At 43.6% G+C, this 13,106-nt stretch overlaps 1 protein-coding gene across 1 annotated transcript; it reads right to left on the bottom strand.

Moving 5' to 3' along the window:
• Window positions 1-1,593: 1,593 nt before the first annotated feature.
• On the bottom strand, window positions 1,594-12,391 carry LOC306712090 (5'-AMP-activated protein kinase subunit gamma-1-like; the record flags this gene model as incomplete). Its single annotated transcript, XM_079181191.1, has 13 exons — window positions 12,374-12,391; window positions 8,064-8,106; window positions 7,180-7,289; window positions 6,743-6,824; window positions 6,576-6,634; window positions 6,196-6,241; window positions 5,931-5,985; window positions 5,073-5,199; window positions 4,032-4,197; window positions 3,909-3,946; window positions 3,677-3,823; window positions 2,178-2,271; window positions 1,594-1,767 (listed from the first exon to the last, which is right to left on the bottom strand). Coding segments are annotated over exons 1-13 (1,153 nt in total), but the record flags the coding sequence as incomplete, so codon positions are not given.
• Window positions 12,392-13,106: the final 715 nt, after the last annotated feature.

Below are 13,106 nucleotides of genomic sequence, written 5' to 3'. Positions count from 1 at the left end.
TACCATTGTTGGTCCAAACTGTCCAGTGTGAGCGCCCCCTCACTGTCTCACTAAGAATTACAAAATGTGAACACAACTACAAACTATAAATAGATTTAGATAACAACAAAATCTAATGCTGTACAGATTAATTTACATTTTGACACCAAAATTACAAAACACACGTTTTGGTTCAATATCTCTAAAAGATCTATAAAACAGTTTCCACACAATCTTTACATATGTAGTGACTAATACTATTAATATCATTATGTATAACAATCATTGTAATCTCAGGTACAGCATATAAACAGTTTTTATTCCAGATATCACCCAAACCCTAATAATGATTTTTTGATTTGCACCACGGCGACCTGATGGACCCGCCCCTTTGTGACATCACAGAAGGGGTTGTTGTGTTGGGCAAATGAAAAGTAATTATTTGTGTAATAAATAATGTTGTTTACAGGAGTTTGATTCTTAAACTTCAAGTCTTCTTTCTGTTAATTATATTAGTATTATATTGTTATAAGTTCCTCTTTGTTCTGTGAAGGAACCTTCTGGGTTCATTGACCAGTGATTCAATCACTTAGTGTTTCACACTTCAGGATGATTTTGTGACACCTAGAGGTGACTACAGGTAACAACAGATGTTCATTATCCAGGTAATAAAAGACAGTACCAAGGTGCATCATGGGAAGTGTAGGATGGACTACGGATATAACTACATTTTAATTTCATTTTAACAGCTGGAGGTTTGATTTAATTTTGAGTTCATGAAGACAGAATTCTAAATAATTTTAGGGACAAGTTTTTAATTATTTCAGACGTCTGAGATCGGTTTGTAATTAGTTACTTCTTTTTTCTATCTTTATAGGGACGACTCAAAACTACGGATCAATGCTGCCGATGTGGACTCAACCTCTATTATTAATTGAAACAATTAAAGATCCCTGATTGACTCCAGCACATGTCAGTCACCCCCCGTCCATCCCACCTCCAGAGCAGCTGTCCAATCACAGCCCTGCAGCAACTCCCCACACGTCAGTCTTCTGTGGAGCGAGCGGTGATGATGTCACTCCTCCTCTTCTTCTCCTGTCCCCTCCTCTGCTCCTCCTCCTCTTCACCAGTCTCCTCCTCCTCTATCTGTCACTGCTGCCTCCCCCTCAGTCTGTCCCTCAGTCTGTCCCTCTGTCTCCCCCTCTGTCTGTCCCTCTGTCTCCCCCTCTGTCTGTCCCTCTGTCTCCCCCTCTGCCTGTCCGTCTGTCTCCCCCTCTGTCTCCCCTTCAGTCTGTCTCTCTGCCTCCCCCTCTGCCTGTCTCTCTGTCTGTCCCTCTGCCTGTCTCACAGCCTCCCCCTCTGCCTGTCCCTCTGTCTGTCCCTCTGCCTCCCCCTCTGCCTGTCCCTCTGCCTGTCCCTCTGTCTCCCCTTCTGCCTGTCCCTCTGTCTGTCCCTCTGCCTGTCCCTCTGTCTCCCCCTCTGCCTGTCCCTCTGTCTGTCCCTCTGTCTCCCCCTCTGTCTGTCCCTCTGTCTGTCCCTCTGTCTCCCCCTCTGTCTGTCCCTCTGCCTCCCCCTCTGCCTCCCCCTCCTGGCAGCCCGTCTCTGTTTCTTTACCCAGATTCTGGTCTTGATCTGGTTTAGATTTACTTTCTGTCTCTGTCCTGGGCTCCTGGTCCTGGTGCTGACCCTGCTTCTGGTCCTGGTCTAGTCCAGGTTTACATCCCGTCACTGTATTTGTTGAATCCAAAGCTGTCCGCTGAGAGGGAAGAGACTCCTTCCTCCTCAGACCTGCAGACAGACAGAGTTCAGTGCTCTCTATGATCTCATCACGACGTCAATGATTCGATATCAACGAGCTGCAGATTCGATCATTATTATTATTATAATGTAGGAGCGCCGGAATAAACAAGTACAGCAACTTCTCTTTTTGGCTGCACACCTCTGTCGCCATTGATTTTCTAAAACATGACAAACAAACACTTCCTTCCTTCTCAGCTTTAACGCTGCGTCACCGTGTTTCTCTGTGAACGATGTCCTCAAGTCCACTACACTGTGATCGTTTGTTCTCATTATTATATTACATCTTTGTTACTTAGCAGCTCCATCAAAGGGTCCTTTAAATAAAACATTCTGACACACATCTCATTGTTCAAGAAGAAGACGACATCATCAACAGTCATAACAATAAGAACTATTACCTGCAGGCGTCAGGACCAGAGCCTGCAGGATGTCAGACAGAGAGACGATGCCAACGATACGAGACTCTTCATCAACAACAACAAGCCTGTGAACCTACACACACACACACACACACACACACACACACACACACACACACACACACACACACACACACACACACACACACACACACACACACACACACACACACACACACACACCATAAGTATCTGGACTGTGACACAACTCATCAGTCAACATGTGGTTGAAGACTTTCAGCTTTAATTCAATGGATTAAACAAAACAATAACGTTTATGAAATACAGCCACTGTTCCACAGTCACCACATGTTCAGAGGATCAGCAGTAACTGGACAATTGTCTGACAAACGGTTTCATGGCCAGATGTGTCCTATTCTGTCACCATTTCATGACAAATGATGCCGACAATACGATTCAAAATGTCATATTTGCAGTTAGTAGCTGGTCCTTGGAACTCTCAGCATGCAGACCATAAAGGTGTCGATGTGAGTGAAGGAGAACATTATGAGGTTCAAAGAACTGGTGAACCGTGGTGAAGAGAAACCCTTCAGAACATCTACTGAAGTCCAGAACTCTCTGGAGGAGGTGGAGTGTGTTAAAGTCTACCATCAAGAGACGCCTCCATGACTCTAAAGACAGTTCACAACAAGGTGCAACCTCTGGTGACCCTGAAGAACAGGAAGGAACTAGACTTCAACAGAAGACATCTGAAGAAGACCGACCAGTGTGGGAACAAGATTCTTTGGATGAAACCAAGATGAACTTGTCCCAGAATGATGGAGGAAAGTGTGGAGAAGGAAAGGAACGGCTCACGACCTGAAACAGACCACATCACCTGTCTCATGGTGGAGGCGGTTGCTGTGGAATGCACATGTCTGGTCCTGGGTCACTGTGTTCATTGGTGACGTCACAGCTGATAGAAGCAGCAGATGAGTTCTGAGGTGTTTGAACTATCTGCTCAGATTCAGCCCTCACAGTGCAGATGGAGAACGACCTACAACATGCTGTGAACACAACACAGAGCTTCTTATGCAGAGCAACGTTCTTCAAGGCCAAGTCAGTCACCTGACCTCCACCCACGTGAGCAGCGTTTCACTTCCTGAAGATAAAAGTGAAGCACAAAGACCCACAAACAGCAGCAGCTGAAGGAGGCTGAAAGGATCAAAGCATCTCCAGGGAGGAGACGGTGGTTTGGTGATGTTTATGGAGCCAGACTTCAGCCAATCATTGACTGTAAAGGATTTCCCTCCAAGTATTACAAATAATGATTATATTCACAATTGTGTTAGTTTGTCCAGTTACTGCTGATCCTCTGAACATGTGGTGACTGTGGAACAGTGGCTGTATTTCATAAACGTTATTGTTTTGTTTAATCCATTGAATTAAAGCTGAAAGTCTTCAACCACATGTTGACTGATGAGTTTATAATCCACTGGAGTTGTGTAAATAATATTAATATGTTTGTTTTATGAAACCTCGGCCTTCACGATGCGGTCCACGATGGTCTCCAGTGTTTCCAGTTTGTTGCACTTCATGACTCCTTCAAAGTACTGGGATCTGTGTCTGAGAGCCTGAGTCACCGTCACGTCCAGGTTGTTGTACGTCTTCTCTGCCGCCAGGTTCTGTGAAGCGGAAAACACTCCGGTTTCTTACGCTTCTTGAGACAGTGAACAAAACACTCACCAGGAATACAATGTTTTTACTCACAATGACGTCAAACTTGGAGTAGATGTCCACCACTTTACCTGAAACACACATGTGATGAAAGACAGCATCACACAGCCTGCTGACATGACATCACTGTTCTATTGTGTTGGTGCCGACTGTTACCGTTGCGGTCGACGACGGGCAGAGCGGAGACGCGTCGATGCACAAAGACGGAGAGAGCTGTGATGAGGGGGGTGTCGGGGTGGATGAAGGCAATGTTGGTGAACGTCCCCACAGAGAGGTCCTCCAGAGTCTGAGTCATGAAGAGAGGCATGGGCATCTCACACACCGAGAGACAGAGAGAGAGAGAGAGAGAGAGAGAGAGAGAGAGAGAGAGAGAGAGAGAGAGACACAGAGAGAGAGAGATAGAGAGAGAGAGATAGAGGAGAAGAGAGAGAAGAGAGAGAGAGAGAGAGAGAGAGAGAGAGAGAGAGAGAGAGAGACAGAGAGAGAGAGAGAGAGAGAGACAGAGAGAGAGAGACAGAGAGAGAGAGAGACAGAGAGAGAGAGAAGAGAGAGAGAGAGAGAGAGAGAGAGAGAGAGAGAGAGAGACAGAGAGAGAGAGAGAGAGAGAGAGAGAGACAGAGAGACAGAGAGAGAGAGAGACAGAGAGAGACAGTTTAATTCACTCAGTCCTGTGTAGAAACACTGCTGTAATCCTCCGTCTGTCCACAAGGAGGCACTGCTGCGCCTTTTCTTTCTCTCATAACTAAACTAAACTATGAGGATTCTAGTAGTCCAGTCCAGTCCAGTCCAGTCCAGTATGGAACTGGGACACAGCAGGACTCTTGAGGGAAGCATGTTTTACTAAATCTACCGTCTTTAATGAAAAGGTAGAACACTTTATTTAATATGAATGAATACATTAATTTGCCTCCTTGCTGGAATCAGATGATAAAATAAACTCTCGTCCGTTATTGGACGTTTCCTTTAAACTCTGTGGATCAGAATCACAGACCGTTAAACTAAATGGACTAAACACACATTTATGAAGCTGTAGAATAGAAAGTACTACTGGAGTACTTCACTGAACATTTTACTTCAACACACAATATGTCAAATAAAAAGTGATCTCCAAACACAACGCTGACACAAAGAGACACCGTTAACTCTATCATTACATTATTAAGACTTATTATTTACATTATTATGTGTCAGACTCACAAACAGCTGGAGGAACTTCAGGATCCTCTTGTGAGTCAGGATGTAGAGAGCGTTCCCGCTGACCGGATCAATAACAGGAAGACGATGGATCTTATTCTTGATCAGAGAGAACACGGCTTCAAAGATACTGTGGAGGCAGAAATGAGGGGGGGGGGCATGAATTTAGTTCCTCCTCTCCTCGTTTCCTCTCCTCGTTTCCTCTCCTCAGTATATTTTCAGCAGGTCATAAATGATTCGGTGCTGCTGTAGAGTCCACACGACTACGTTTCCATTTGAAAACACGTTTTGCGACCTTCCCACTGAGCAGAGTCTATAAAGACGCGTTCACTACTTCATTGGTTCTTAGCAGTCGAGTCGAGTCCCTGATTCCTCACCGATCACATGACCCTTGACTGTAAAATCACAAACAGCAGCCTTGATTACCGATCGACTACCAGGTTAATTCAACATGACTGATCACAGGTGTTGTTGAGCGTGTTGTCTTTACTAGCAGCTGTTGTTGGAGCGAACAGTGAGCAGCGTGTCCAGCGGAGGAATCAAACCTTTGTGCTGTAACGAAGTCTGAAAAATCAAACTTCTAAAACTTTCCACTAAATGTGTCCGTCTGAGTTCAGAGAAGATCTTAAGTATCAAACCCGACCTTTCATTATTAAAGACTTCATTACTCTGTCGTATTATTTTAACTAAGCAACCAATCTACTTCCTGTTTACATCTCTACTTCCTGTTTACATCGGCACCTTCATGCCCAGTGTACGTGATGCTGGTTCACGCACACACACACACACACACACACACACACACACACACACACACACACACACACACACACACACACACACACACACACACACACAAACCTGGCAGCAGGTGAGATGTGGACCAGAGGTTTGAAGGTCTCCTGCAGGTACAGCTCTGTGAAACATTGATCATGTGATCAGATGGATGTGAAACATTGATCATGTGATCAGATGGATGTGAAACATTGATCATGTGATCAGATGGATGTGAAACATTGATCATGTGATCAGATGGATGTGAAACATTGATCATGTGATCAGATGGATGTGAAACATTGATCATGTTGTCATGATAGAATAGATATAGAACAGATAGAATAGACACCTCTCCAGGTCTCGATCTTGTGCTCCTCCAGCTCGTAGATCTGAACCTACAGAGACGACATTCACACCTGAACAAACTTTGATCCCAGAAAACAGCTTCACTTCCATGAAGAGGTGAAGAGAATATAGATATTTAAATATATATATATATATGAAATACGTCCAGTGTGCTGCTTTGCTCCTAAACACGGACTCCGGATCAGAAGGAACCCTTCATGATCAGTGAACTCTTCTTCTTCAGCGGTTTAGTTTACTTTCATGTTACTACACTAAACATATAGCTACACCTGGTTAGCTTAGCATAAAGACTGGAAACAGGTGGAAACAGCTAGCCTAGCTCTATGCTAAGGTAACAACCTGCATGTGATCAGTGTGTGTTACCATGGGAGACTTATAGTATCTGGTCAGGATGTTGATGAAGTCTGTGATGGTCAACATTCCTGAAACACAGAGAGTCATTTAGATTGTTGTAATAATCACAAAGATCTAAAGAGCACATCTGTATTCAGCAGTAACACACACACACACACACACACACACTGTCTTACCCACAAAGCTTTGTTTCTTACTCTCCCACAGAGGAGCAGCTCTCACTCCGTTTGCCACCAAAGCAAAGAACGCTTTCTTCACCTGAAACACAAACAACACAAACACAATAATCAGTCCAACATTACAGCCACTTTAAGAACCAAAGAAGCATCTCGTGTCATTTCTTTTAGAAGAAATGAGCAGATTTTGGCTTTTGAAATATCTCAGATGTTCTGTTTTCTATCACAACACAGAGACGAACGTTTGAAGACTAAAAGATGAAATCATTAAACAATGAAACAAAGTAAATTAAAGAAACACACTGATATGAAACTCTCTCTCGCTCTATATATCTATGTATATGTGTGTATATATATATGTGTATATATATCTATACATGTATATCTATATAGATATACATGTATAGATAGACTGTCTGTCTGCCTGCCTGTCTCACCTGCAGCGTGGTGTCAAACACCACCAGTTTGGAGCTGGTGGGGATGATGTCATAACACTTGTGACACTTCATGAAGCGCATGTAGATGTCTCGTTCTGACTCCTCTGAGGCTGTGCAGGAAACAGGAAACATGTCGTCATCGTCATCGTCATCATCATCATCATCATCATCATCATCATCATCATCATCACCATCATCACCATCATCACCATGGAGAGTACGTATTAAACCAGGTGAGCTCTTTTTATGCTGATGTGTGTTTATAAGTAGTGTTCTATAGAGCAGTGGTCCCCAAACACCGGGCCGTGGACCGGTACCGGGCCGTGGGTCATGTGGTACCGGGCCGCACAGAAAGAATAAATATTACATTATTTCTGTTTTATTGATTTTTTTTTTTTGAAGTTTTATTTTGAAAAATGACCGGATTCTCTCGCAATTTCATCCGCTCTCGACATGTCAAGACGCTCGTCACGGTCACGTGATCCGTTACCTCAGAAATTAAGCCCGCGAGCGGAAATGAGTCAAACACTTCTAGAGCTTCTTTACACGAAGGAGACAGAAGAACCCCCCCCCCCCCCCCCCCCCCCCCCCAGGGGAAACACTGCATACTGTCTTCTGTCAAAACAGAAAATAAATAATAAAACTCACAAAACACATTTGCTTTCTTCAGACAACAGAAGTGCTCAGTGATGTTGGTTTGGGTTCAAATAACTACGAAGTTACCTGAGAAATAAATCAATCCGCTGCAGAAAATAGTCCACAACAAATGCCCTATTTCCTCCTATTTGTTGATAAATCTACATGTTTTCATTTATTTATGTTTTAATGAACCGTCTGTGAACCGGTGAGTGTAATTTATTATTTTATTTGAAGAACAGTCTTACCGGTGTCATCGGGGTCCGGCTGCTCCGACATGTCGTCTGTAAGCTGAAGACAAGAAAAGAGAAGAAACACCTTCAGTCAAATGATCCAGATCCACAATGATCCAGATCCACAATGATCCAGATCCACAATGATCCAGAGCCAAAATGATCCAGATCCACAATGATCCAGATCCACAATGATCCAGATCCAAAATGATCCAGATCCACAATGATCCAGATCCACAATGATCCAGATCCACAATGATCCAGAGCCACAATGATCCAGATCCACAATGATCCAGATCCACAATGATCCAGATCCAAAATGATCCAGATCCACAATGATCCAGATCCACAATGATCCAGATCCAAAATGATCCAGAGCCAAAATGATCCAGATCCAAAATGATCCAGATCCACAATGATCCAGATCCACAATGATCCAGAGCCAAAATGATCCAGATCCACAATGATCCAGATCCAAAATGATCCAGATCCACAATGATCCAGATCCACAATGATCCAGATCCAAAATGATCTAGATCCACAATGATCCAGATCCACAATGATCCAGATCCAAAATGATCCAGATCCACAATGATCCAGATCCAAAATGATCCAGATCCACAATGATCCAGATCCACAATGATCCAGATCCAAAATGATCTAGATCCAAAATGATCTAGATCAGGTCTTCAACAGGGGGTCCGCGAAATCTTTGGTTGATTAGATTTCTTTTTCTTTTACAAACATGAATGAGTCATTATTGTAATAGTTCAGTGTTGTCAGAGAGAACAGGTGTGTGTGTGTGTGTGCATTAGCGGCACTAATAGAACATCACTCACTTTTGTTTCCACATTGTTTAAAATGAAAACATCTATTTGAACAGCTCGTGTGCATGATTATCTTCATTAACAGTGTTGATGATGTCATTGGCATCAGTTATGAGGTGTGTTTCTAGATGTCAGTGGCACGGCCCCCCCGCTCACTGCACCTTCACATGTTTAAACAACATGAACACATCAACCTGTGTGTTATTTGAATAGTATTGAATGGAGAGGTGTGTGTATACATGGCACTAGGCCCAGTTTAATATAAAACACCATTTTATATATCTAGTCGGGGGTCCTGCTCTCTCTGTCAGTTTGGGGTCCTTGGCCTGAACAACGTTGAAGACCCCTGATCTAGATCCACAGATGCCTCCTGGAAACACTTCATTACATCATCATCATTTCACTTAATTTGGGAGACAGACTTCACATTATTTGTTTCAATTGTTGTCTCTGAACTCAGTATTTAAATGATTTGCCGTCTTCTCCTCATTGATACCATCATGTGAGTGAATCAGAAGAAGAAATGATTCCACATATATAATATATAAAAGTTGCCATCTCAGTGGGATCAGATGGGGGGGAACCGGTTGGAGAGACCCGGCAAGCCCAAACGTATCGTGAGGGTGAACTGGGAACGTCTGGCGGAGGATCCTGTCCGGGGGTCTTCAACTCCCACCTCCGGAAGAACTTCTCACACATCCCGAGGGAGGCTGGGGACATGGAGTCCGAATGGACCATGTTCAAAGCCTCTATTGTGGACGCGGCCGCTAGGAGCTGTGGCCGGAAGGTCATCGGTCGTGGTCGGCAACCCGAGAACCCGGTGGTGGACACCGGAGGTTAGGGAAGCCGTCAAGCTGAAGAAGACCTTCAGCTGAGAGGTACCGGCAGGCCAGAAGGGCTGCAGCTGCAGATGCGGCGGTCACGGATGCTAAAACTCGGGCATGGGAGGAGTTCAGGGAGGCCATGGAGAAGGACTTTCAGTTGGCCTCAAGGAGGTTCTGGCAAACCATCCGACGGCTCAGGAAGGGAAAGCAGGGCCTATCCCAGGCTGTTCTCAGCGGGGGGGGACTGCTGACCCGGACGGGGGACATCGTCGGGCGGTGGAAAGAGCACTTTGAGGAACTCCTAAACCCGACCAACATGTCCTCTGCAGAGGAGGCAGCGCCTGAAGACCTGGGGGGGGCTGGGTCAGCCTGCTGGGCCTGCTGCCACTGTGACCCGACCCCGGATAAGAGGAGGAACATGAATAAATGGAATATATAAAACCACACTGAACTGAACTCCATTAAATTATCCTCGCTCCAGACTGATTGGTTGTGGCTGTCGGGGACCAATCACATGTCGCTATAAACTAGTGGTGTCACGGATCGATCTACAATCGGTTCGGATGACACCTCACGGTTCTGATGACACCTCACGGTTCTGATGACACCTCACGGTTCTGATGACACCTCACGGTTCTGATGACACCTCACGGTTCGGCACAGTTGTGAACCGCGGATTTCTTTGTTTACAGTGTAATCATCGTAGTGTGTAATAAAGTGTTACTGCTGCTGTTCCTTTTCAAGTAACAAGTCCCCGAATATCAATGCAGAGTCAGTGAACAGATATAAAGCAGGAGTGAGTTCAGTGAACAGAGCGCGTTAGAAGCATTTAATGATGAAAGTCATGGCGAGAGGAGGAGCTTCAGAAGCCGCGGCGTCATTTAAGTCGTAGTTTGGGAGCATTTAGTCTTCCCTGTAACTTCTAATGACGTGATGAGGGTGGTGGACTAAAGCGTTACGGTCTGTAGGTTGTTTAAAGAGAGAGACACACGACAACGGCAATACAGTTTGAAGCGCCACCACCGCAGTCTTGTGGACCTCCAGGGCAACGGAGAGCTACGTGACTGGCCGCTCACTTCATCACGGTGGAGTCATAGTCTGGTGCTGTAGACACGCCCCCTCTGAGAGTCACACAGACAGGTGCTGTAGACACGCCCCCTCTGAGAGTCACACAGACAGGTGCTGTAGACACGCCCCCTCTGAGAGTCACACAGACAGGTGCTGTAGACACGCCCCCTCTGAGAGTCACACAGACAGGTGCTGTAGACACGCCCCCTCTGAGAGTCACACAGACAGGTGCTGTAGACACGCCCCCTCTGAGAGTCACACAGACAGGTGCTGTAGACACGCCCCCTCTGAGAGTCACACAGACAGGTGCTGTAGACACGCCCCCTCTGAGAGTCACACAGACAGGTGCTGTAGACACGCCCCCTCTGAGAGTCACACAGACAGGTGCTGTAGACACGCCCCCTCTGTGAGTCACACACACACACCTGGTGCAGGTGCTGACAGAAGCAGCAGAGTGAAGCTAGAAGGCTCAACAGTAACATCAGCACAGAGAGGTCGACCCTCTCCAGACGATGGAGAGATTCTCATCTTCTTGATCAAAGTTTTAAAGTTGGAGACGTATCACAGTGATGTAAACATTGTTGTGTATTTGAATGAATAACCTGACAGGAAGTAAACAATAACCTGACAGGAAGTAAACATTGACCCAAGTTGCTGCTGAGCAGTTGAGTTCAGTGTGAACAGTGGAAGCTCTCTGACTGATCAAAGGACGAGCGCATCAACAGACCTCATGTTGCACTTAAACTGAACAGAATTGAGTATTCTTGAATGTTTTATTTTTATTTGTTATTTATTTCATTTTGTCTGAAATTGGACATCTTCAATATTTTAGTTTTCATGTCAGACTTTAGCCCAAAGTTCTTTGATTTCAGTGTTCTTGAAGTTCTTTAATTAATAAATGGAAAACAAAGTTATATTTGACTCCTCCCCTTTTCTTTGCTGATCTGCACCTCTAACACAAACCCAACAACGCTTGCTGTGATTGGCTGCGAGCAAAAACATACAAATGTTCTTTTTCTCGATTCGAGCACAAAAAGGATCGATGTTCGTCTGGATTCTCCCAGCAGCATTTTTATGGTTTTAATTTGAACTGAAGTTAAGTTGCATCTTCCCCATCAAAGAAAATTAATTCCATAATTGTTTTATTGTATAAACAAATCTAATGAAACACAGAAAAGTGGTTAAAATACTTTGTACTTTTGTTCTGTTCCAGTGAAGGAAACGTTGAACATGTTCTAGATAATAAAGTTAATACCTTTGTTAAAACATATTTGTTATTACATTTAAATGATTAAATACAAATTATTCAATATAAATTATTATATACAAATTATTAAATACCAACGAGTAAATATCAATTGTTAAATATGAAATATAAATTATACACATTATATAATATATATATAACACATTATTAAATAAGGACCATTAACGTTAAATGAATAATTTAAGGCGGTGTTACAGTTTATTTGGTAATCGTGTAATCAGGTGTCTGTGGTATTTATTACATAAATAAGTCATTATTATGATGAAGGGACACAGATTCTTCTGATAAAAACGTTTGTGAAGGTGGTTCTGCAGCTAAATGACGTTAGCGAGCACCTACTTCTCCGTTCATTGAACGCTCGCGCGTGGTCCTCTGGATGTTTAAATAAAACCCTCACGGCTCCATATCGTGTCTCTGTCCGGCTAGAAGGACCTGATCTACCGGAGAGAGGTCGTCTTCTGTCCGCCCATCAGCTGCAGGTGTTCCACCGGAGCTAACAAGCTAACAAGCTAACAAAGCTAAAAACACGCTGCACTTCCGGTTTGATGTTTCACAACAAAAGCATATCTGTGATGACGTGAAGTTTATCAGCGTAGAAATACTCTGGTACAAATAAAAGTATTTATACCACGGTGTAGAAATACTCTGGTACAAATAAAAGTATTTATACCACGGTGTAGAAATACTCTGGTACAAATAAAAGTATTTATACCACGGTGTAGAAATACTCTGGTACAAATAAAAGTCCAGCATACAGATGTTTACTGAAGTAAAAGTAGGAGACAATAATAGTAGCATCAACATTAACTAAAAGTAAAAGTATAATAATATGACCATAATAGAACATAGGTCTATATTCTATAATTGTAATCATTGGTGGAGCTTATTATATATAATTCTATATTATATGTAACTTGTGAATTTCCCCATTGGATCTTTATTCACATTATTACATCATAATGAATTATATTATAGATTCATACATTGACTAAAGCTGTCAGATAATTGCAGTGCAGTAAAAAGTACAACATCTCCTTCTGACAGTGTATTATAAAGTAGCAGAAGATGGAAA

The sequence above is a fragment of the Pholis gunnellus genome (genome assembly GCF_910591455.1).
Source record: "Pholis gunnellus genome assembly, chromosome: 20".
Taxonomy (NCBI): Eukaryota; Metazoa; Chordata; class Actinopteri; order Perciformes; family Pholidae; genus Pholis; species Pholis gunnellus.
Note: the sequence above shows the minus strand (reverse complement) of the source record. Positions and strands in the feature narration are given on the sequence as shown.